This window comes from Polyodon spathula, chromosome 16 (genome assembly GCF_017654505.1).
Source record: "Polyodon spathula isolate WHYD16114869_AA chromosome 16, ASM1765450v1, whole genome shotgun sequence".
In the NCBI taxonomy this organism is placed as follows: Eukaryota; Metazoa; Chordata; class Actinopteri; order Acipenseriformes; family Polyodontidae; genus Polyodon; species Polyodon spathula.
The window spans coordinates 3,240,866-3,266,151 of NC_054549.1; the positions used below are offsets into that span (position 1 = coordinate 3,240,866).

Below are 25,286 nucleotides of genomic sequence, written 5' to 3' on the forward strand. Positions count from 1 at the left end.
AGCTTTATCCTAGGCGACTTACAGGTGTTAAAGGGCAGTAAAGGGTTACAATGCAAAATCTGTATTTAAACACATTATTGTTTACCATAAGTGCACATTCTACTACTAAGATGCAACAAGTTAGGACTACAACAATTTATATCTACAGTGACATACTAGTAATGCTATTGTGCAAGGATAGTGCATAAGCTGAGGATGCAGTAACGTGGTGCATACTGCAGTAGGAGGATCTACAAGTGCAGTCAAAACACGTGTCTTGAGGAGACAGCAGGAGGCTGTGAGAGACGGAGCAGTCCTGAAGTTCTCATGTAGCTGGTTCCACCACAAAGGAGCTAAGGAAGAGAAGGAGCGGACATGGCAGGATGGGGAGTGGAGGGGAAGGCATGACCAGATAGCTCGTAGAGGAGGAGCGGAGAGGGGGTGTAGGGAGACATGAGGGATTGGAGGTAGGAGGGCGCAGTATGGTGAAGAGAACGGTAGACAAGAACAAAGGTGTTGAATTGAATGCAAGCACAGATAGGTAAACAGAGGAGGGTGCGAAGCGAAGGGGTAGCATAAGAGTAGCAACGTTGAGAGAATAAAAGACGAGCAGCAGAATTGTGAATGTGCTGAAGCGGACGGATCGCCGAAGCAGGGAGACCAGCAAGAAGAGATTTACAGTAGAGTGCAGTCTGGAGAGTAAAAGATCTTGGACCAGGAGTTGGGCAGAGTAAGTAGTGAGAAAAGGACGGATTCAGTAGATGTTGCAAAGAAAGAAACGTGAAGAGATGTGCTTAGAGAAGGAGAGGAAGGGGTCAAGAGTAACACTTAGGTTCTTAGCAGAAACAGATGGAGAAAGAGTGGTAAAGGGACACTGAGATGGAGAGTTCGGAGGAAGCAGAAGGAAAGCTGAGGGAAGATTGAGAGGCTGAATTTGAGATGTCTGAATGCATCCAAGTTGAGATAGCTGAGAGGCATTCTGAGATGTGGGGGTGGAAGGAGGGAAAGGAGTGGAAGATTTGAGCATCATCAGCGTGAAGGTGGTAGGAGAAGCCAAGAGAGGAGAGTGCCTTGTGAGCGGGTGTAGAGTGAGAACAGGAGGGCTCCCAGGACAGATCCTTCAGGTACACCTGTAGAGAGGGCCACGCCAGGGGTTGAAATCCCCCTGTTTGGATGTATAATCTAATGCTGGATGCTAGGTGGCCAGTATTTAACTCTTCACTGATCTTTTGTAATCCAGGTGCAATGTTGTTTTTTTAAATGAAATTACCTGATGGCAAAACAGTAAATAACAATGTTAATGAAGCAATAAAGCGGCGTGTATTGCTTATTTGTAATCTGTGGATTGGTTTTGTGTACCGTAGCTCAGTCCCTTTTCTAAATGGCCGACTTCCACCTAACCCTGGGAATAAACTGTCATGCCATTTAGTCCAGGGTATTCTGTTCCCTTTGCACAGCGCCCTCGCAGGTCAGGAGGGAGATCTAACGCCAAATATCATTCAATCTGTGTCACAGGTATAAAAAGTGAATCTAAAGAAGAATACAGCTCTACAAAATATTCACTGCAATTCACTGCCATCTAGTTTCTTGCATATTTACTTAAAGATTGTAACAGTCACTCCAGGTTTTTGCACATAGTCGTGGATATTTCTAACTGTGCCTTTGTAATCAGGATCAAACACTGTGGAAGTTGTCTTTTGAAAAATGAATGATGCCAAAGGTGCCACAGTGCTTCTGTTGAAAACCAGGTGATTTACAGTGTAGCATTTGGTTTGAAATGGTGTGTTTGTAAAGACTACAATCTCTGGCAGAGTTTAAATGAAACATGAAAAGCTCCATTTAAAATGCTTTTCCAATTTCACGGGCAGTCTAGGAATTCCTCGTCCTGTCAGTCACAATGACAAAGTTGCCTTATGCTTGTATGTTGAATTTACAATCAGGCCAGCGGTGTCCTTGCTAAGAAATCTCCTGAACTGTGAACCTCTCCTTTCCACTGTGGGGTTTGGTGCCGTGTAGACGATCACACAGGGACCAATCACCCCTTTCTTTTAAGAAAGGCTTGCATATACTGTATTGAAGATCATTTTCAAGGCCAAGTTTAAATTTAGCCTGAATGTTACATGACTGAAGATGTACTGTAACTGTCTCATTACATTTTTGTCAGATGAGACACATTTCAGATGGTGTGTATTTAATCGAGCTACGGTACCATCTGCTTTGCATATTTTAACCTTCTGAAACACGTTCTAAACCATACGCCAACACTTACTTTACCTATTTCAATAGATAGTCCTTCTTTGCAAATTATTAATATGCGATTATAGTATAATGCACTGTACTGTACCAGTGAATTGAAAGACTAGATCCCACAATCAACCCTCCTACAATGCACTAGTCATGCTTTCTTTCATTTCTGGACTATATAACTGGAATGATCACACTGACTTGAAAATGTTACCTGAAACAGTTGGAAGACACGTGTTTCCTTGGGTACACCGGGCTGATCATGTTGTTGCTACCATCCGTTTTCAGGTGTGCCTGTGAATGAAACGCGTCGCCACATTGCAGTCCATGGTTCTTGTTCTTTACCTCTTTGCTTCCAAATGTAATTGTCTGGCTGTTTTTTTTATTATTATTGTAACCTTGCAAAGTGGCCAAGTGACCCTTTATAATAGTTTACCACAGTAAAAGCATAGTAAAGTGTAATAAAGCATAGGTAAACATTTTAAGAATAACAAGGTATGGTAAAGCATAGTAGTAAAAATGGCCAACCAGTGAAAACTATAGTAAGTGCATAGTACGACCATGGGAAAAGCATGGGTGGAAAACTGCAGCAATGGTACGCCTTAAGGTAAACATGCTTCCCTCTGCTATTAAATAAATAACAGAGGTCTGTGCAGTTGCCACTGACTGTTATTCTGGGTTGTGTAAATCAACAGGGTTGACTGCAGCTTTGCAGTTTCCCCACAAATTAAGTATCATGTAAAATATGATAGATTATAAACAGTATTACATTCCAATGTTCTATGTTAAATCAGGGGGTCACACCCTGTTGACTATCTGCACCACACATCAACATCATCTCAATTCGTTCCACTTTTGCTTAAAGACATTTTGCACCTGAACGAAATAGAGAGACGAGCAAAAATCAACAACGATGCCTCTGATGTCTATGGGACTATATATATATATATATATATATATATATATATATATATATATATATATATATATATATATATATATATATATATATATATATATGGTGAAACCTTGTACAGTAGTCCATCCCCCTGGGTGAAACCCAGCAATGCAGTCCCGCCCCCTGCACAATAGTCCCGCCCTTCTCGGGAAAAGGTGGTTTTGATGGATACTCGCAGGTACAGGCTACTATTACCCGCTGCCAGCTGCTTTGTGGGAGTTAGCAGGCAGAAAGTATATGTGACACATCGTTTATGCGCTGGTATGATGTGCCCCAAGGGTAATGTATCCAATTTCTCTCACCTATGCTTTGCTGGAGGTTCTTCCCAAGCTGTTTACTAAAACACCTCGCATCTCGCTGCTTCCATGGTACCATACCCGGGTGCAGCTTGTTGTTTGCTGTACTAATGTGGCAAGCACGGTTTCTTTAGAGTTATAGCTCATCATACGCTATAACAATATCCGTCTTGCATACCACAAGCAGAACCAAGAAAGACAGAAGAATATATACAGTAAGTTACCGATATGAAAAGGACCAAGCATGACCATTTGTATTCACACTGTAATCTCTCTTGTTAGTAAATCCCCTTTCTTGTTAAAGAAGGAAAGGAGCTAATTTTTCTTTGGTAGTGATGAGAACTTCTCCTGGAAATATTTTCAATAGCGTCATCATTAACGATCAGACTGCCAGCAGCAGCTGGATGTGACAACACTGGGGGAAAAGACATTGTAAACGCCTGCACAGATTTATGTTTTCAGTTTCACACACAAAAAAAAACTCGCTGTGATGAGTACTGCTCTGTCTTTAATTGGTAACCTTGCACAATGTCGATGTGAAGCTGCAGACATGCATTCCACATCAGATTCAAGTTCTAGAGGAGAATTCTGTGAGGCTTTGTGATCGCCATATTTAACAATTTTTTTTCTTTGCCTGGTACCAGCATGCCTATAAAAACAAGCCCCTAGGAAAGGAAAGCGATTGCAGGCTGACTGTGTTTATTATAGAGAGCACCTTTAGCTCGCCAGCTTATGTAGATCTTTACCTGGTTTCATTTGCAAACTCAGAGTGCTGGGGCTTTGTAAATTAATCGGACTATCGATTTTCATTACATTTTTACTTATAAGGTTTGTAGTATACCAGCCAATTGTGAACCCATGTATATTTACTTCACAAGGCTACAAATAAGTAGTTGTGTAAATGTGCTGTGTTGTGAGTTTGGAGGAGTGTAAAAAGACTTTGACAGTGAATTTATTATATTTTAGTTTTTCTATATTGCGAGTTTAGGCTACAGTAGCTTAACTCCGGTTGCAGTCAGATGTATAATTCCTAAATGCTTTGATTATATTACTTGCAGGTTACCATTTATAAAAGAGTGAAGGACTGTTTTGTTGCACTGTACATACCATGGTAGCCATGGCCAGCTATAAAAATGACAAAGTGTGGCGCATTGTGTGCCATGCCAAAATTGAGGTCAACGAGACATGGAGTTCAGTTGACCTGTCAATACAGCGTTACAAATGTACTTCCTATTGCAGTGTATGGTTTGTAAAGCATGTGGTTTCTCACTCTGAAAATATTAATTTAACAGAAATATCTCTTTCTCCGTAATATGCTGAAGGAACGTTTGTGCTGTGGTTGCTAGGAGATTGTGGAATGGATAGCAGTAGTTATGAGATGTTATGGCATCATTTCTAAATGAAAAATCTCCAACCAAACAACTTTAATGAAAATATCTTGAATGAAAATATCTACTTGCTCATTTTTTTTGTAGCAAATTGTGGTCTACGTTTTGAATTCACCAACTTAAGTCAGAATTTTTAAATGTTGGTCCTTATGGAGGCCTGTTTATGCAGACCACTTATTTGAATTCGTAGGTGTTTTACCCTGCCTAGCTTAGGTGCTTAGCATTTGAAATCCAAGCATTGACAAAGGTGCAGTGAAAGCAATGCATTCTGGACAGAGAAAGGAGCCTACAGTAGCTTAATATGCAGATGAGTGAGTGGAGCATTTCAAATTACAGTACTCTGGCAGGGCAAACAGCTAAAGCTTGGTAAAGCTGGCCCTTTTTAAAATAAAACACTGCAGTCTGCACAGAAGTGTACACTTTGTATGTGCGGCTCACTGTTTGCTATTACTAATCAGGGCTGTTGCCATGAGAAATGAGGGAAGCACTTGCCCGTGCTTCCTTGCAAACCTCCGCCCTAGGAACTCGACACAACACTCAGCTCAACTACCAGTGTCAGTCACGTACTGTCTGAAATAAACCTTCAAGAATCCCACTTACTTCAAATGCAAAAAGGGATGCATTTTTATTGCAGCAAATCAACATGTAAAAGGGCCTAAATAAATAATTATTAGTATGATTTTAACCAAGACATGTGCCTCGAGTACTTCATAGCTGGCCTTGCTAACTTGATAGACAAAAACATGACCATGCAGTTTAGCTGTAGGCTGCCAGCTGAACACATACCCCATGAGATGAGACCCAAGCCTTTACTCCAGCAATTAAGCCAAAGGTATGCTTAAATACTCTTAACATGCTTAGTGTAAAGCAGGGGAGGAAAAAAGAAACGCTTAAGATCCTTTCAAAGGCAGAACATTAACACTACTGATTCAGATGTTTCAGTGTCTGGGCTTTTGCCTGCTCTCACAAGCGGCAGGTTTAGTCCATCTCTCTGTTTGGCAGAGATCCAGGGCTGAAGTCAAATTGAATCCCTCCCTAACAGGTCGCATACATCGGTAGTCAGCAGCACATGGCTATGCAGTAAACTGGCCAGCAGCACAGTGTGTCTAACCACATTTGTTTTATAGACTGCTGCTCCAACCCACATGGGATCTGGGTGTAATAACATTAACAGCAGTGGCTATCCCTCTTAGCATGTTGGTTTGCATGTTGTTAAATGTGCTTTTGCCATTCCAGACGTTTGGGAGATTGTGGTCCGTTTAAGCACCTTCTGATTGATTTCTCATGAAAAAGGATCATTCCCATAAGCCTCTTTCAATGAGCATGCTTGCATTTTTTTTTTTTTCACGATGAATCGAGTGTTGCAAAAAGGGAAAGCTTATGGAAATATTGTTGACCTATACAGTTCTGAATTGGGCTGCTGGGTTGGAATGTACAGTAGCACACAGCAGTCAGGTGCTACAGAAACTAACACTGTTTTTACTGAAGTAAAGCTCAGTACAGGGTTATTGTATAGTACCAGGGGGTGTCTTGGAAGTGGAGAAACAGCAGGCCCTTATTATTTTATTGACATGAACATTGGCAGTGCATGTGCCAAGCAGCTCCTTCATTCCCTTTATTTAGAGTACTTTACAGTTATATTTCGTAACTGAGCTGGAAATATGCTTTGTCTTTGCTCAAAGGCTGGCAGCATAGTTCTAACCGTCCCTATGCAGCAAGAGAAGTGGCTAATGTGTTGAATGTTAAGTTAGGATAGGGTGCTTGCACTGTTGTACAGGGCTGAAGATTGTATTGCAAACACTCCAGTTGTCACACGTACAGTATTCTGTGAATCAATATCAGACTAATTGCAAGCCCAGCATTTTAGTGGAGATGCCTGATACTGAAAAAGTCTGGGGCTTGCCAGACTATTTCTATGGAACAGCCCAGCTAATATTCATGGTTTTAAGCACCAATAAACTGTTACAATAAACCAATAAAATGTTTTGAAGTCAATATGATAATAACTGATGTGGTCCACATAGCTGCACATGATATGATACGAGGCCCAAATGCGTGTAACACCAAAAGTGAATATACTTAAACTGCTGGATTCACAGACATTAGGCAGTCCAAGATTAGTGTTAGGGAAATGAAACAATATTGTTGTGACATGATGAATGGGTTTCATTTGAGACAAAGTAAAAAGTAAACCCCAGGAAACGAAATGCAAAGTGCGACAGCATAACGTGGGCTATCAGAATATTGTTATGGTAATAAGAAGACTTTAAACGTGGCACCCCCACAGTATGGGTGTAAGATTGTATCCTCTGTGTGCCACTATGTCCCACAGCTCTCCGAATAGAAGAGTTTCTATCAAGAAAATGAATTCATAAGCTTCTGCATGCATTTAAATTCAAATATGAAAACGCCCTGCATTGCAGACAAGGGTTAGACACATTCCACATGTAAAGCAGCACCAGGCACAGACTTTAATCATTATTTTTCGTTTAATTAAATAAAAGAAATCTGTTTAGCATGCCCTCCAGTGAGCTATACCCAAAACCTTTGGAGAATTGAAGCGCTCAGATTGCGTGTCTTTGTGCCAGTGCTGGGGCTGACGCGATGACAAATATGCTAAATTAATAATTAAAGAGAAAAAATAAATAAATAAGAAGTAATAATGCAGGAGGGACCTCTGGAGGGATTGCAGATAGAAGAATCAGACCATCAGTTTAGAAAATTGCACAGTCATAGTCACCTAATTGCTAGGAAACCTCAAGCTCTGAACTGGCTATTTTCTAACCTTGCAGCTTGTTGTTTACAACTGTTATTTGTTATTTGCTTTTTGGCATCTTTTTCTTTTTGACCATTGAGCGTTTAACGCCTTACGATTTTCCTTGAATTAGTAGGAGCTTTGGTGAAACAAAGTTGTATAATGGACTTGCTTATTAAAATGTTCCCTTTCGTTAAGGGCTTCGCTAATTTTGAGGAAGCTTAAGGTGGAATACATGTGAAAGAAAAGGCAGAATGCAAAGTTCTATACAAAATGCTTGTCTAAAATGTATGTGCTATTTTTTGTTTTACTGAACAGGCTTTAACTCTAGGTAGTCTTTGGTTTTATCTGAGGTTTAATTGGCCTTTTTGTTTGTCTTATTTTCTGGTTCCTCTTCTGTACTGTAGTTCTTCAGTTAACAACAATGAGGTTGATTTAGTATTTGAGATCCAGTACAACAGAATTCTACTAAAGACACGACAGCTTCAAAGCTCTCCTCAAGGTGGTGCGTGTCCATATAAGGCGCTGCAGTTCAGGGAGAACCGTCCAATCAGGAGCTTGCTGCTTCGACTCCTGGTCCCGGAGAGGTGCTGCTCTTGGCTGGGTGCCCTGGACAGCAATGGCTAACGCAGCACTCTCTAAGGCTTAGAGGGTGCTGCGTTGGCCATTGCTGTCCTGCATGTTAGCTGGTGTCCCAACACAAAAGCAACCGCTCAGACCTCAAGCTGGCACGTGGGAATTACTATTGGTGACCATACTGAGCAGATGATGCAATACTTGCAGTAGCTTGGTCGAACCGTACTTGCTTCCCTATCATTCGTAGTGTGACTCAATGGGTTTTAAGCAATACATTTTATTGGAAAGTGTTTCCTATGTGCTGCAAGAGCTCAGGCAGCTGATGTAACGCAAGCAACAGCCTCAGAGATAAATGCAAGACAGAGAGCTTGGCTGGGACTTTTGCAGCTTTTCTCATTAGAGTTATGTTAATTCATGGAGCGGAAAGTGTCAATTTGTGGCTATTTTGTTCTGAATTTATGTTAATAAATGCATTAGGAAGTAAGATGTGTGAAAAGTGAGTGGCTGTCATTAGCCAGGGGATTAGACTGCTTTTAATTTTGACAGGGCTTGATGAAATGGGTTGGGATTTAACTGTTAAATGTCAGCAGTGTGTGCCATTTCAGGTTCATTGTATTTCCATGGCAACAACAAAGTTGTAGAGGCCTACAGTATAGTATCTGCTTTACATTTTTACATCTAGACAACCGCTTACCAATTGTGATGGAACTTGGTAATGGCATATGTGATGTGCTACCTTGGCATATGTTATGTTTTGTTTTCATAATTTCTTTTTATCAAATTTTATCATTTGTTTTTTTTTGTTTTTGATACACAATAAATCATATAACACAAAAACAACAGTGGAAAGCTATTCAAAGTTTTCTCATTATTATTTTTAAGATAATTATAAAGACTCAGGTTATAAGCTTTTTGCGCACAAGCAAAACACTTAATAAATACAGGAATTTACATACACACACACATTATATATATATATATATATATATATATATATATATATATATATATATATATATATATATATATATATATATATATATATATATATATATGTGTGTGTGTGTGTGTGTGTGTGTGTGTATGTACACATGTCAACATAATACATGGTGCAGGTAATATTGTACACAGACCCATAATTACATACATTCAATGTAAAATACTAGTCATGCCCACAGTCTACACTGTATCACCTAGAAATGGGAAGCTGGAGATTCTCCAACACCCTGCCCCAAGCCCCATCAAACTGACTAGTCTTCTGCCAAGCTCCTTTCAATATTTAAATAGTAAAGCGCTATGTTTTTCCCACTGTTTAATTATAGGAGCTGAGCTTGACTTCCAGTTGTGCAGTATTGGCTGCTTTAGAATGTGTGATGAAAACATTGCAATCAAGCCCATGAATGTTATTTGTGTAGACATGGGCATGGGGGGTTCTGTACAGAGTTTCTATAAATTGTCATTATTTGTGGCGGAAAGGCACATTTTCTACAGGTTAGGAGTAAAAAAGGCCATACAAACGGAACAAATGCTTTTTCAGCATCAACAGCTTAAGAAGAGATCAATTTTGTTGTTCTTAGCATATTGTATGACACTCATACAAGTATGGGTATTGGTTTGTAAGTGTCTGTTTTTGATAAAGCCAGATTATGTAAATGTCAAATTATGGCTATATAATGCTGTAGAGCAGGATAAATTGCTCAGTTTATTGAGAAATGACACCCTCCAGGGAATTATCCTCAGATTAGTGGTGAGCAAACAGACTTTTCTAGTGGTACTTCAAACAGAAGTATTGATCAGAGGAGATATCTGTGTGAATCCTTTCAAACCTGCAGTTTGGAAACCTTCATCAGGAAAGACAGATTATGAATTTTCGTTGTCCACACACCTGCTCATCTTAAACGACAGAGGGATAGTTGTTTTTTAGAACTTCCATATCCTCCTGTGGAGAATCAAACTGTCCCATCCCATACCCACAGGGTGGGGATGGACGCACGTGGGTCTTGATGTTGACTCTGAAGAGGACAGAAAGCTCCACGCCGTTTGCGTCGTCTTGAGGACTGGAACAGTCCTTACAACATGTTCCTTATACAGAACTCGAGCACCCACCTCAGGGCTTTCAAAGTGTCGATTTCCTTGTGATAGTGATGCAGTTTAAATACAGCCGTGCAAGGATTAGCTTCCTTATCCCTGTGGCCAACTCTGTGAGCCATTTCAATGTCAGACTCTTGCAGGTGGATGCCCAGTTTATCTGTGAGCACCATAACCAGGTAGGAGGTCATACTGGGTTTTTTTTTCAACATCTTTGGGAAAGTTGAAAGTTAAATTATTCTAAAGGGTTCAGTTTTCCAGTGGGTGATTTCTTCTATGGCACTTTGTAGTTTAGTTTCAAGCTCTGAGACTTTAGCTTCTTGTGAGTCTAGACGGATGCCTTGTTTATTAGAAGTGAGTATCTCTAATTTTGTATCGATTTGAGTCCACTCTTGAGATTACAGAATCCTTCTCTGCAGAAGTTCATTTGAGCAGCCGTCTTCAGCGATAAGTGTGGCTTTTGTTTATTGGAATTGAAGTAACTTTCCTGTCTGGAACGTGGCCAGTTATCTCAAAGATTAGTGTCGGTAAGTATACATCAGGATTTGTCATGGGCGTTAGGGATTGTTGCATGAGTAGGTTTCTTTTGTAATCAAGTTTTATGCTGTACGAGGGGATTTACATTTAGAACATGTAGATTGCAGAGTGGCAGGCAGTTCATTTGAGTGCTATCTACAGAATACATACTCTGTTTAGCTTTCATTTTAAAGCCAGCACGCACAAAATGCTACATGGAATGTGCTTTACCTGAAACAAAGGTGATTTTGAAGAAGCTAAATGAAATGGATAAAAAATTAGAATTAAAAGGCAAGCTTTCACTTTAATATTTCAGAACTACCAGAGTAAAAAAAAAAAAAAAGTAGCCTCTTTCATTATAATAATGTCATTTGTAGTCTTTTTTGCAGTGCGCCTTTCAAAGGGTTGTTCACGCTTGCTTTGCGTCTTACTGTATGATGGAGGCGAGGCAGGGGAGAGGAGAGAGCAGGAGAGGCTTCCCTACAGCTGTTCCTAATGAGTTTTACCTTCAATTGTTTTTTTTTCACAGATGTACTGAGAAAACAATAGTGAGACGTATCCTTTCATTTCAGAATCATTCATTGTATTTGCCTTCAGTAGGTATTAATCAGCATTCATTTTAAGGACCACACAAAGAAGTACCAATCGCTTTAAAAAATTAAAAAAGACTGCATTTCATCCTATAAACAGCTTACATATTGGTATAAACCCATTACATACAGCAGTCAACAGTTAACCCTGTAATACCCTGATGTTGTCCTTTTTACTAGATGTTTTTGTTATGGTTTGTTTTTATAAAAAGATGGTTCATAGTTACTACATGTTAGTCTTATTAGAGAGGCAATTTTACAAAGGTTTGTTGTGTTTTGGACTTAATATTGAAGGCTACTTTACACTGCTGTGATTGAGAAAACTGGGGGCTGTAAGTAAGTGGCCTTTTTTTTCTGAGGTGGCGATATCTTACTCTGTGGTATGATGAGTGATAATTGAGCGAGGCCCAGGACTGAATAGCAGGCAGGGGGTGTTCAGGTCAGGACTAAGGAGCAAGTTAATTGTTCTTTTTGATAAGCTCTACATTCACACCTGAATAAAAGTCTAGGACATAAAGAAACAGCGCCTTCTGATTTGATTCCCCCGATTTGGAAGGAGTTCATGTTTGCGAGGGCGGTGGATTTCAAAGCTGTTGAAAACAAGGCAGTCAAATGAGAGGACAACTGCAATGTTTTCCTTTACACCGGGGAGCCGCAGGGAATAGATTTCCAAGCAGCTTGTTTGTTGTTGTGATCGGTGAGAATGGAGCTTCTGACTCGAGTTTTGTCTTCTGATCAAACAGTTGGCAGTTTAGTTTGTGAAACGTTATTATTAGTTTTACAAGGGTGTGACAGGATGGTCGAGTGGTGATGTCACAGACCAGGAAGTGGACACATAGGCAAGGCACTACGGGTGTGTCACAATTGTTATTTAGGGGTGCACCCTGTCACAAAGGGGAAACAAATCAATGTAAATAGTTGACCAGTATTCTGTAGAAATACACAAGCTGTGCTGGTAATATGTATTGTGCTTGCTGGAATAAATGAAACTCATTCTTCTGTGTGAAATGAAGAGTGTTTCTTGGTTTTGTGAAGTACTGTAATTTTGTAGGGGACAGGGTGTTATGGTGTTCATAGTACATTTCTCCACTGTAATGCACCACTTTGTCACTGAAACCCACTGAAGACATTAACAGTTTGTTTTGCTACTGTATCTAACAAAATTGATGTCAAACAAATTTGTGAGCACTTGAAGCACAGTAGTTCGATTCTTGGTTCTGACCACATATCAAATTAACAATGGGGAATTTGGTTGTATGTACGTATTGACTTGGTAGTAAAATGATTTAGCAGAAGTTGTCGGGAGTGTGGGGATATATCGAGCTGTCTCTCTGTCTGTATATCCGTCTGTCTGCGTGTCACACTTATATTTTTACAGGTATCTTAAGACGTTATTCCATATACTTTTCCATGACTAACACCTCATAACTACCACTTCAGTTTTCATGAAACTATTAATTTTCATTTCTTGTTCTTCACTTCTGTGCTGTTGATTTATTTTCCTGCTGATGGTTATTATTTTGAAAATACTGCCAAGGTGGGGGGATGTATGCCACTGTCTCTTGTTTTTAAACTGGTTTCCAACAGAGCTAACATCTATAAAAATATATAGCAAGTTGTACAAAAAAAAAAAAAAACTCCTGAAAAGAAGCAAATAACTACCCCAAAACAGAAGGCCTGATTCATTTGTACTTTGATCAGACAGGTTTTAGAATTCAGTGAAAGACTCTTGTCTTCCTTTCCTTGGCAGCGCAGAGACCGAACCCTTTGCAATCTTTAACAAGCCTAGCTTCTATAGTTTCCACTCCCTTTCCTGCCTTTTGTGCTATCGCTACGTTTTAAACCCAGAGATCGTTTATGCAGAGTGAGTGTATCTCACTAGTAATGGAAGATTTACCATTGTCAGCCGAGAGGGTGCTTTAGGTATTCACATCTAAATTAATCTGAGTGGGCTTGGAGCTCAGAAAGTCTGTGGGGAAATCTTCCAGCTCTGAATATTAAGAAGTTTGTGGTAGGGAAGGAGTTTCATTGAAATTAGCAGGCCAGGATCAGAACACCGTGGCTAGAGAGAGCTGTGCGGCTGTACCTTCAAGAAAGTTAGAGATCTGATTGGCTTTAGATGCCGGCAAAGAAGTTTGAGGCAAAACTTGAATTCAGTAACAAGACGACAGTGCTGGTGCTCACACCAGAGGACAAAGCCTGCAGCATTACCTCTTTCAGCACCAGCTAGAGAAAGACGAGAATCTCTAAATGAATTGTTCCAGGGTCTCTACTGAAAACTAAACAACTTGTGCAAAGACATAGGTTACATGTTAGAATATTCTAGTTGTTTATTGGTATGCCGTCTTTCCTATACTACTGGTGCGGCCTGCAGTGTTGTAAGAGTTATCTAACCCTACTCCCAAAGGTAGTTTTGCTAAAAATTAGGAAGTAACCCCCTTCTTTCTAATCCTAGCCTTTTTTTTTCATGTGCAGCTGAAATATTTAAATTATACAGTATGACTAGACAAACCTCTCTAACCCCCTCTCTGTGGAGTGAGGAGGATGTTGGCTGTTATACACTTAAGTGCCTCCCCTTATCAATTTGTTTCGAGGCAGTGAAAAGGTTATCAAGAATCCCGGACTGCAGCCCATTTTGAAAGTAAATTTCCTCTCCTCCGGGACTCCGGGCCCTGCTGGCTCTGTGTTTCCTGTTATTCAGTTCTCAAGATAATTGGTTAAGACTCAGCTGAGACTGAAATGTATATTCAGTGACAGCCTGGCTGCCTGTCTGAGAAAACAGAACCTACAAGGTTAAGAAAAGAAATTGCAATGGAGAGCAATGTTAGTTGCTCAAGTGTTGCAGTTGTCACACGCAATCATACCAGCAGGACTCGCAAGAACAGGTCATTGAGCTTGTGTTCTGCCATATGATTTAGCTGGCATTGTGCATTCATTTAAACACTCGAGCATATATTTGTTTTGAACTAGCATTGCTTTATAAAAAAAAAAAAAAAAAAAAAAAGACGTTTTGATTCTTGGAGTTATATGGAGTATGCATAATCTGTAGAGCAGTTTGTGATGCTTCTGTGCAAAGACTGTTCACCGCACTGGAATGCATCCTGGTATGTGGAGGCAGCAGGCTGTGGAAAATAATATTCTAGGATGGCTGGGTCTTTAAGGGTCGTGTAGTTGACACCTTTTTATTTGTAACTGCTCCTTATAGCCACTGCTTTGAATTGCTTTTCTCAAAAGCACTAGGAAACACTGACAGACTTTATCGCTATGTATTATTACGGTGTTAGGTTTAAACATACACGCTTCAGTTCGTTACTGCTACTAAACTTGTTCCTGTTCGCTAAACCTTTCAACTAAAATCATTCAACGTGTTACTCGTTTGCTTTGTTGTTACTGAAGCAGTTTCTTTTATTACATTCTGCATTGTTTACCGTGTGGGAGCAGGGTTGCAGGAACTAAGGGTGCCGCAGCTCCCCCTGACCTGATGTACAGTGGTGCTGTGCACCTGCTGGTGCAATGATAAGCCATGCTAGTTTTGTGAATCTTATGAGCTGTGTGTGCCGTGCACTGCGCCTTTTTACATTTGCTTTGGAACAGCAGCAATAACAGACCAATCAGTGCTGACAGTAACAACAGGGTGGGTTATTTTATAAATCACTCTGTTGCAACCTCGAGTCCATTAGTAGTTGGAAAGACTCGAGGGTGAACAGTACAACGCTAATTTGGAAATGTCCCAAAAAGGAATATTTCTAAAATCTGCTCCTCACAAATACCGCCAACTGGGGGTGCTGCTTTATAGAGCAATTCTAAAAATACACGTACACAGTCGGTGAGGCTGGAACAGTTTTTATAGTGGGGGTGCTGAAAGTCATTGAACAAAACTGTAAGCCCCGTAGATGGAAGCCATGCGTTTAGTTGCTGTTACGGTAAGCAGGTGTTTATCTGTTTTGAGTAAAAAAATCTTTCCTTGCCACAATGTTTACAAACATGTGTTTACAACTTGTTTGTTGCAGCCGGACCCTGCTTCTGTTTATTGTTTCTTTTGAGCTACTTATATTTTTGCAGTCTTCATTGTTATTCTGAATGAGCCCCGTTTTGTTTCCCAGGGGGGGAGGCTCAAGCACCCCTTACGCGTCACCTATGATATATAATGGATTGCAACCACAACTACACTCCCATTTTATCTGAAGCCACATATTCCTTAACAATTAAAACATTGCAGGGCTGGCCTTTGTCCTCAAGAGGCCGGTAGCTCGCTGACATCCACTCTCGAGTTCCCGGGTGTAAAAGAGGAAGCTGGTTTGGTCGTGGGATCGGAGGACGCTAACTGCTAATTGCAGCGGTGAGGAGAAAAAATAACTCGGCATTGCAAATTGGGGAGAAAATCATGGGTAAAATAAGTCAGCAAACTAAATTAAAAATAAAGAAATAAATAGGTTTGCAAGTAGTATTCACTTTAAACCCACATAAACAATACTGTGTTGCTGTGCTGCTTTGAAATGAAAGTGTGCAGTTAGTCAGCTACCAGTTTCAGAGGCGGACTGTCACTTTTCAAGGCTATTTGGCTATATCCCTAACTGCAGCGGTTCAGTGCCATTTAATAGTCTTCCATCTCTTTAAGAAGCTTCAGGAAAATCAACGGGATTGGTGTTTGTCTCGTGTGGTTACTGCCATCAGAGTAACTATTCATTGAATATCGAACTGACGATACAGTTTCTGCAGTGGCTCCCCTTCACTTCTATAGGCTTTCATGTATTCATTTCCTTGAAGTACCGCATTGAACTCTTTACACATTTCTATACATTGCATGCGGTTGTTTTAATGGCGAGGATTGATTTTACTAGAGTTCCTTAAGTGTGGAGAACACATGCTACGCTACATTGCACAGAAAATCAATTCAGAATACAGAAAGAGGAATTACAGGCACTTTTTTAAAATGACAATCTTAGTGATCTTGTGCTGGAGAGGACAGCTATGGAACCCACTGCAAATTACCGTCCCATTTATTCCACAGACAGCTGTTATGCAGAGACCTTACCTAACCCTCACATAGCGCAATAAAACCATTAAACCAGTCTCTGTATTGCAAGTTCAAAACCTTTTGTTGAGCTAGCGTCTAAGTGTTGGAAATAATTTCCCAAGCACAAGACAAGGGGGTCGAGACGTGCTGTGGGTATTTTGCTCTCTCAAGCACCATTCTGCTGGCTAGTGAGACTGAGCAGCGAGTGAATTAGGAGGCTGATGTTCCTTTAATTCAGATCCCTGTTTAATTGGGACTGTGGAAGATTGAGGTGGGCTTAATGAGGTTTGCTGCCAGCATCTCCAGAGCCGGATTATCAATTACTAAAGTCAGCTGTATGGCTATTTCTGCTGCATGTGGCCAGAGCAGAGTTGAAGCTGCCATTTGCTTGAGCGCCCCCGTCAGTCTCCACCCTGACATGAGTAGCATCCAATTCTGAAATTCCTTATCAAAAACAAAATTCACAAGGTTTTTAGGACCAAAAGAAAGGTAGTCAACTAAAAAAAAACAAAAAAACAATTCAGTTCAGTAAAGCATAAGGGACGAAGCTCCGTCGTGACCGATTAACATAGTAAAACCTGGAATGGCTCAAAACTGCGGTTCAATAAGAACCAGTTTCCTTCTCTGAGTATACCGTATATTAAGCAGCCACTGCATCCAATATAAATGTTAAGGTTTTCTGTTATGTATTAGTATGAATGACTAGACCAAAAGCAATAGTGTGTTTTTACTTGAAGATGATGATATGAGAACAGACCCTGTATTTCCAATAGTACAGTATCGATGACAATGTTTCTAAGACTCATTACGAGCTGCCTGAATCACTTTATTCTTGAATGAAGGACGTGTTAGATAAATGCTTAGCCCTGTGTCAAAATCAAGAGAAGTTAATTGCCAAGGTAACTACTTCTTACAGAAAGAACCTTACAGTAAGCCTGCCCTAGTATAACTAATGATATTGTTTGTCTTATACTGAAATGTGAAAGAGCTTATATATACATTGTAGTAAATTAGATTGGTTTACTGTTCTGCTGTTTTGAATGGCGTTGTCTTCCCTTTCCTTACTGGAGCAACCTGCTTTTTTGAATGGAGTTATCTTTCTTAGTCCCACATACACAAAGTGACCAAGACTGTTTCTCAAAGGGATGCGCTCTACATATCCAGTGCCACGGTTAATCACACAGTGCTGCCTCATCACTGAAAGGGTTAAAGACGACAGTGTATTTTCGTCTGGTTAAATGCCTGCCGGTCTGCAGTTTTCTGTGCTGAGATGGACAGTTCCATTACCCAGCAGCCCCCTCCCTCAGTGAGAAAGATTAAAACATCTCCATTTCTCCCAGCCTCCATACATCACCGCCACTCGGACTGACACTTCATCAGAGCTTCCGTAAAGCATGCACATGCAAAACAGATCAGCTCTATGAGTGACAGCAATGGAGAGGAACTGGGTCTGCAACATGAGTTATCTTAACTAATGTATTCTTCAAAATCAAATCAAATCAAACATGTCTTATCTCTACATTCAACTGGTACACCAGTTTGTAGGCTTTGCTGTACCTGCGGCTCATTCTGCTCCCAGACTATGTAAGAAATGCCACATTTGTTCTATGTGTTACTTCTTACCGATGTGCTTCTTACATTACTGGGGACAGACCGCTGAGAGCCCTTTCAAGACATCGGGGGTGTTTTAAAGGTCTGAGTTTTAAAAAGTGAATGTTAAAACCGAATGTACAAAGTGATTTTAAATGACAAGAATACATTGCTAGTTCAGATCTTTTCCAAGCTTCTCCCCACATGGGTACAAATATATAAAAGTTTGTATTTCAGCATGTTTGTTTCCAGTGTGATGTATTGGTTGAAATGCTAGTGTGTTTGTGTGCATGCAAAATTTCACATTAGTTCCACTGCTAAAAGGGTTTGCTGGAATCTATCTGGGGGAGGAAAGTATCCCATGCCTAAAGTTACAGCCATTCTGATCAGGATGACAAAAGGTCAACGGCCGACCACACTATCAAGCCAATCGCCTCTTCATCCGTCAAACATAATCAGTGAATGTTACAAAGCTACCCTGGAGGTAAGGACTAGCCAGGCAAGTCTTTGACCAGTATGGGTCACTGAAGTGCGATGAGGTGAACTATCCCCAGGCGCTTTCCTACCCATAACCACGGGAGCACAAAAGCCATTGCAGGACTGTGTGTGCCCACAAGACTGGCAACTGGGCATGGCGGGATTCGAACAGCACATGCATGACTCCACCCTGCAGTGACAACACCAGTGTTTCCACTCTGAGCCAATGTGGTGCCAGTCACTGTGCATGGCTTTTTAGATAATGTGTTTTTTTGGAATTGGAAAGTCGAAAACAAAATCCATAATGGGCTTTGGGGTTTGAGATAAGCAGGATTTTTTTTTTCGTTTTTTCACATAACTCTTACCCTTGTCTCAACCCTCTAGTGTATTATAGATTCTCAATGACCCCCCCCCGGGGGAATTGCGAATTGAAAATGTTTTTCCCCTTACTCTGTGTTGTGAATTGAAATGAAGAGGGGCCTCGTCAGAAACCTGACAGCACAGTGCATTCATATACTTTTGGATATGAGCTTTTTAATCATAGTTTGTTACACTGCCCGTACGGTTTATTTTCAGAACAATATCGCCAAGTGTAATTATTTCTTATCTGAAACTGCTGTCAAGAACAGGTTTGCCCTCCCTCCTGCTGAGTGTCCAGATAAAGGAAGTCTGCTAGTAAATGAGTTATGTGTCTTGAGGAGGTGTGCTGTTTGCCCAGTCTCTCTAATTGAGTTTTTATTCATACTGAGCCTGTGTATGCGTGCCAGCACCACTGATAGGGTAGAAATATATCCAATTGTGCTGAAACAAACCTGTCTGTCTGTCTGTATGTATGTTCTGTAGATACGTCAACTAGACTAGAATGATCTGGACTAAAGAACTGCTTACTGATTGTAATAGAGCTTGGCAAAGTAAATGAGAGGTTACAGTGCTCTTATATTTGTAATTTTCTATGTACGGTGGTGAGGCGGATATTTTATGTATGCCACTGTTTGGGGACAGACAGTCAGCTTAGCATTAATGTCAGTGTCCACGTGGTGGGACGCCAGCCTGCGCCTCACACATTGGAGAACAGCTGGACTCCTCTCCACATGTGGTTCTAGAGCTTGTAACATCTTGTCACAGATGGAATAGAATCTGTAACAGCAGGGCATCACACAACACTGCCCGTTATAGCTACTCGTTAGCTGCTTGAGATTGTTCTACTTCATGAACGAGACAATGAGTAAACGATCATTACAACACAATTGTAATTGTAGTTTTCCATTGATGTTATTTTAGTACAGCTATTAATTGAATTGTCGTTTGCTTCAGCCTTCCACGAACCTCTTGGCAAGCGACACGGCGATGGACGTTCTCTGTTATGAGTGGCTAATAAAAGAGACTATCCCATACTGCAAAATGAGCTTTGGAGCCAACACTAACAAATACCTGTTAGTTTAGGGTTAATCTGAACACATTTCACATTAAAAATCCTATTATATTTTTGTCTGCTTTTCCATCGTAGCCGCTTATCACCTAAACAAATGCGTCAATGGGAAGAAGCTGCAATAAAATGAGAATGCTGTAGCAGAGCTTGAGCTAATGTTGCAGCTGTGGTCTGCAGGAAAAAATGGCTCTGTAGTTACACAGTGCAGATAAATCTTCATAAATAACATGATTTATAAGACGGGGCAGTTCAGTTTTAAATAAGAACTCATCTTTTTTTCCCATTACTGAGTGGCATGTGTATTGAAGTGACAAGGCAAGAGGGAGGCTGGATATCAAATTGACTCACTTCGTCTCTACAATTCTCCCCACACAATCTGCTGTATTCAATTTTGTGTATACAAAACCCATTACTTTTTTTGTGTGTGCCACAAATAACGGTTTGCTGTCTGCGTTGACTTGTTTAGAAGCCATAGAGAACGTTGCTTTACTAAACTTGTAATGTATTGTTACTTCCCTGTGCTGTAGGTGTGTTTCCAGTTTTAAAAAGATGCACACAAGAATCCCATTAACCACCACCCAACCCAGTCACTGTCCTGGTGTTTTACATGATTGCATGTCTGCATTGTACACATGTGTTCTTATGTTGTGTTGGGTTTTTTTAATAATTATTTCTAGATTTGTCTTTTATAGCGTTAAGAGCAGGTGCCACCTGGTGATCGACACATTGAGATCAGGGTCCCTTTTGGTTCTGGTTACACATATGTGTACTGAAGGCTGCTGCCACTTATGTGCTTTACATGTACAGTAGACTCTGCTGATATTAAATTGAATACAAATTAGTAATGAATGCTATTGTAATCGGTGCAGTACCCAGCACTACGTTTGAGTTCCACAGCAGAGTAGGCATGCAGTATTTCTTGATAAAGACCTCCTGATAAAGTCAACTTTGCTTATTTTCACCATTTATGCTCGGTCCCCTTGAAGAGATATTAAAAGGCTGCGGTGTTCAGAACTGTAACCATTTATAAAACAACTATTAGTCTTGGCATTACTAAATTAGATCTCTCCAAAATAAGGCTCTGAAATGTGTGTCTGATAGGTTTAATGCAAGGATACTAGATGTTAACGGTTACCCAAATACCATTCTGTCCATATCTCTAATGCAGTGGTGGGCAGCCCTGGTCCCGGAGGGCCGATGTCCCTCCTGGTTTTTGTTCTAACTGTACCCTAAATACTTAATTGGACCAAATAAGCTTCTAATAAGCACTTATTTGGGTACAGCTGGAACAAAAAACAGGAGGAATACCAGCCCTCCAGGACCAAGATTGCCCACCGTTGCTCTAATGTATACCAAATGACTATAATAGCTAGAACAGTTTGCTGTTTTAAAACACTTGGATAAGCCCATCATCTTAAATGCATAAAGCGCAGTATAATAAATGTATACAACTCTGTACCAGGATAGCTGTGAAGTTCAAGACGTACAGTTCTAAGATCTTTGTCAGCGAATTGTGATGTAGACCTAGGCTAGATTAATGGAATCAGCCTGCTTGGTATACAAGTGGGACTCTATAGGATGGTAGGAGGATAAAAAGCACTTGTCAGGCTCCAGATATTGTTGTTGTCTGATTTAATGTGCCTGAACCTATTTTTTATGATTTGCAAACAGTTTGCTTTGTGGAATCCCCCTGAGATGAGAAATAATAACAGATTGGCAAGTCACAAGGCCAGGCAGTGCACTATAAATACAATTGTACCGCCCCGTCAGTGCTGTGGGACAATAGAGTGTAAATCTGCTCACCTCACTGCAGGAGTCAGGGCAGGCCTTCTCCATTCATACTCAAGGGCACCAATCACCCTTGACAGTTTGTTATAAAGGCTTTTGATGATTTTAAAATGAAGGTGGTGATATTGTATGCACTGGCAGTCTTACTGCAGTAGCTGCAGCCATCCATCACTTAAACCCTCACACATAATGTGAGTAGAACACAAGAAACTTCTCATTTTCAATGATAGGGAAACATATTATTATGGGGTTTTGGTCTTACTGCATCTTGTAAAGTGCTTTGTGATGGTGGTCCACTGTGAAAGGCGCTATATAAAATAAAGATTGATATTGGATTGGAGGAAAAAAGTTTAGCCATCATACAAGCATGTCTCTGTCATCTTATTCTGATAGACATAAACATACTCCATCTTCCTTCCCCAAACCCAGTTTATCTAAGCATAATGAATAAACCTGAACTTGTTAACAAATCTGCAGTCCTTTTAATATCTGAAAGTGAGAATCGGTGTCTTTACCATAATAAAGTAGCCAGTCCTGCTTTTCTGTTAGTCTGTTTGACCTGTTGTCATCTCATATATGATATACCTCTTGGTATTTCACATTAAAGCAGTATGTGCCAATGTCCATTTCTCTACTCTCCTCAGTGGGTTTCAGTTCAATAGTATCCATAGCAACATGCAATTGTGGAAGCCTAAATCCATCTGTGCATGTGCATCAGAGGCTTTGCAGCTGTGTTTCATGGGTTACTCAAATATGAATCATGTCTTGTTCCCAGCTGGGTAATTAACAGTGATCTTTTTGTACATGCATAGCACTGGTACATACTGTAGTAATAAAAGAGATGAGTAATACCATGTAAACACCCTAGATGAATTTTCTTTTCTGTTAGGACTTTATAAATGGGGTCAGGGCTGAGCTTGGAGCATGTTAGCATGTCACTATCAGTACAGTGCAGTAGAATTTGCAGGCTGTCTTCATCGGCATTAACAAGCAGACAAGGCTGTGAAGATCATTAATAATACGATCTGATCAATCGAGATCTGGAGAGTTTGGGATTTTCTTGGTAATAGACCTATAAAAAATACACTGGCGAGGACCCACCCTCTGCCTTTTCAAGTATTTGCAATACAGTTCAAATCTTTATCACACCCACCCAAACACATAGGATAAAACACTACTGAATAAGGGTAATGATGATGACCCTCGCTTGGATGGGCAACAGTGCACTGGAGCATCCCATCTCTACTTTGCTTAGAGACTACAGTGCAGATAAAGCAGCACAAGGAGGCTGTGTGTAGTTTATGAGGTTTTCTTCTGAGTACTTATCCGCCTCACGTTCAGATTAGCATAAGCAAGTTCTTTCATTAAGATGAGACCATAATGTTCTGTTTGAAGAACTCTGAAAAAAAATATTATATAAAAAATATATATATATATATATATATATATATATATATATATATATATATATATATATATAATATTTGTGCTGATTTAATTAATCAGATATCAGTGGGAACCAATCTACATAGAGGCTTGTTCTTATTCTATGATTTAAAATAAAAAGGCCCGAAGGGATTGAAAAGTTGCAGCTTTAATCATCTCAGATGGTAGTGCTGTATTAGAGCAATGTATTCAGCTACGTATCAGGCCATCAGAGGCAGAGGCTGTGTTTTAAAGTGGTCTGGTTAATCTGCTGTTCAGTGGGAAAGGTGGTGGGATGTCTTGATGTGTGCTGTATCTGTGAAAGCTGTCAGTCCACCTCCTCACTCCACTCTACATGATCCACTGCAGAGCCCTGGCTGGCTCTCTAATTACTGTGGAAAGGATGCACAGCTCACCCCATCCAGTCCACAGTGTGGAGGCAGAGTCCCATACTGCTCTGCAGCTCAGATGTGTGTGTCTGTCTGTCTTACAGAAACAGGGTTCAAAATACGCTACTAGAACATTTCATTAACCTGCACCATGTACTGTAATTCCAAAATTAAAGCCAACAGCAGCATGAAGATCTGACATAAGGACAAGAACTTCTATATTGTAAATGCACAGATTCTGATGCACTCAATATGTGTGCGTGTGTGCATTTTTATACACAGGCGCCTCTACGACATCCCTGTCACTGGGATATGCATCTCCCACTGTGTATAATAAAACTTTTTTTTTTTTTACTGATGCTATTTGGAGAACTTAATTAAATGTCCAGTAAACGGGGCACAAGCAAAATGATGCAAATGATTTTCAAAGTCCCTTTCTAACCTATATATGTGAAACAATGAAAATGTGGCATTCATACATAGACAGACGAAAAGGACCTTGTTACACCCCCAGATTGAGTCGCTTCATATCTTGTGATTTGGAGTGTCCTAACACGTTTCATCTCCATTGCATTAAAGCAGTGTTATAGATGTTTATATCTCAGCACCACCTAACTGTTTGACACGTGAGATCTGAGTACAGCATGTGGGATCTCAGTGGGCTGACTATCAATTAGGATTTTGTCACTTTGACATGTGGTTATAGAAGCATAATATAAGGTGTGCAAGATTATTGATCTGTTTGATAGACCATCTTGCTGAAGGTTAAAATTATTATTCTTCTCTTTTTTTGCACAACAGATCCTTCTGTCCACCAAAGGCAAAAGGCAGTGACTGACATTTGCTTAAAAACTGACATAACCAGCCTGATGGACTTTAGTACCCCGGATTCATCGCTCGACAAAGGTAACAACAAACGAACACTGTCTGCATGGTCATCCAGAGCATCAAACACAGTAGTACTAAAAATGAAAACTAGTATTGTATTGCCAGGTTCTTAGTATTAGTATCTGAATGTTATAACACTCATGTTGATAACTTGTAGCTAAAAACCCTTTCTAATGCAAGAGAACAGAACCATGTCATTAAACAGTAGCTTACTTTTTTTTTTTTTACCGCTGTTTAGCCTTTCTTTGCATTACTGAAATCCCTTAGCACTTACTCCTCCTTCATCTGAGACTCCTTCCATGAAGCTTTCTTCCCCAATAGCTGCCCATCAATGAGAACCATTGGCAGTTGCTAGGTTACATAACAGCTTTCAAATTAAATTCATTTACACGCGTAAAATACTCACAGTATAAAAGATCGCTGATTGCAGGATTTTGGGTACTATACTTACAACGTCACTTAGCAGATAAATATCATACCTAGCAGTCTGTAAGCAGCTATCCTGTACTTTATTAGTGTAATACAACATGAATCCAATATATAAAGGCATGAGCCAAAACATTAGGCCCTCAAATTATCAGTGTGCAACCTTGAAAGAAGGTACGTTTATTAGTTACTATGCAGAACTGGCAGTAGCAATGCGTCTTTTTGTCTATTGGACCTACCTTCTTTAAAACGGTTAATCAATTTCCTCAGCAGTTGCTGCCTTTTACACTAATAAACTTTTTTTTTTTTTTTTAATTAATTGTTTGAATAAAAATAATTAGAAACTGAACTTGGCTTTGAGACACGGTTCTGCTGTGTTTGCCTTCCTGTCTCATGCAGCGCTGTTTGACACACTCATTATGTGGGCTCCATGTATTAAAGTAGCAACGCTTGGCTCAGCGGCAGAT

At 40.2% G+C, this 25,286-nt stretch overlaps 1 protein-coding gene across 8 annotated transcripts in view; it reads left to right on the forward strand.

Annotated features, from left to right (window-relative positions):
• The window catches only part of LOC121329091 (kazrin-like), a 287,130-nt gene that overhangs the window by 177,519 nt on the left and 84,325 nt on the right, over positions 1–25,286 (forward strand). For all 8 annotated transcript variants that reach the window (XM_041274415.1, XM_041274417.1, XM_041274416.1 and 5 more), the window contains one exon: positions 24,307–24,411. In XM_041274415.1, coding sequence (XP_041130349.1) covers positions 24,307–24,411 — 105 coding nt within the window. The remainder of the gene's footprint in view (positions 1–24,306; positions 24,412–25,286) is intronic.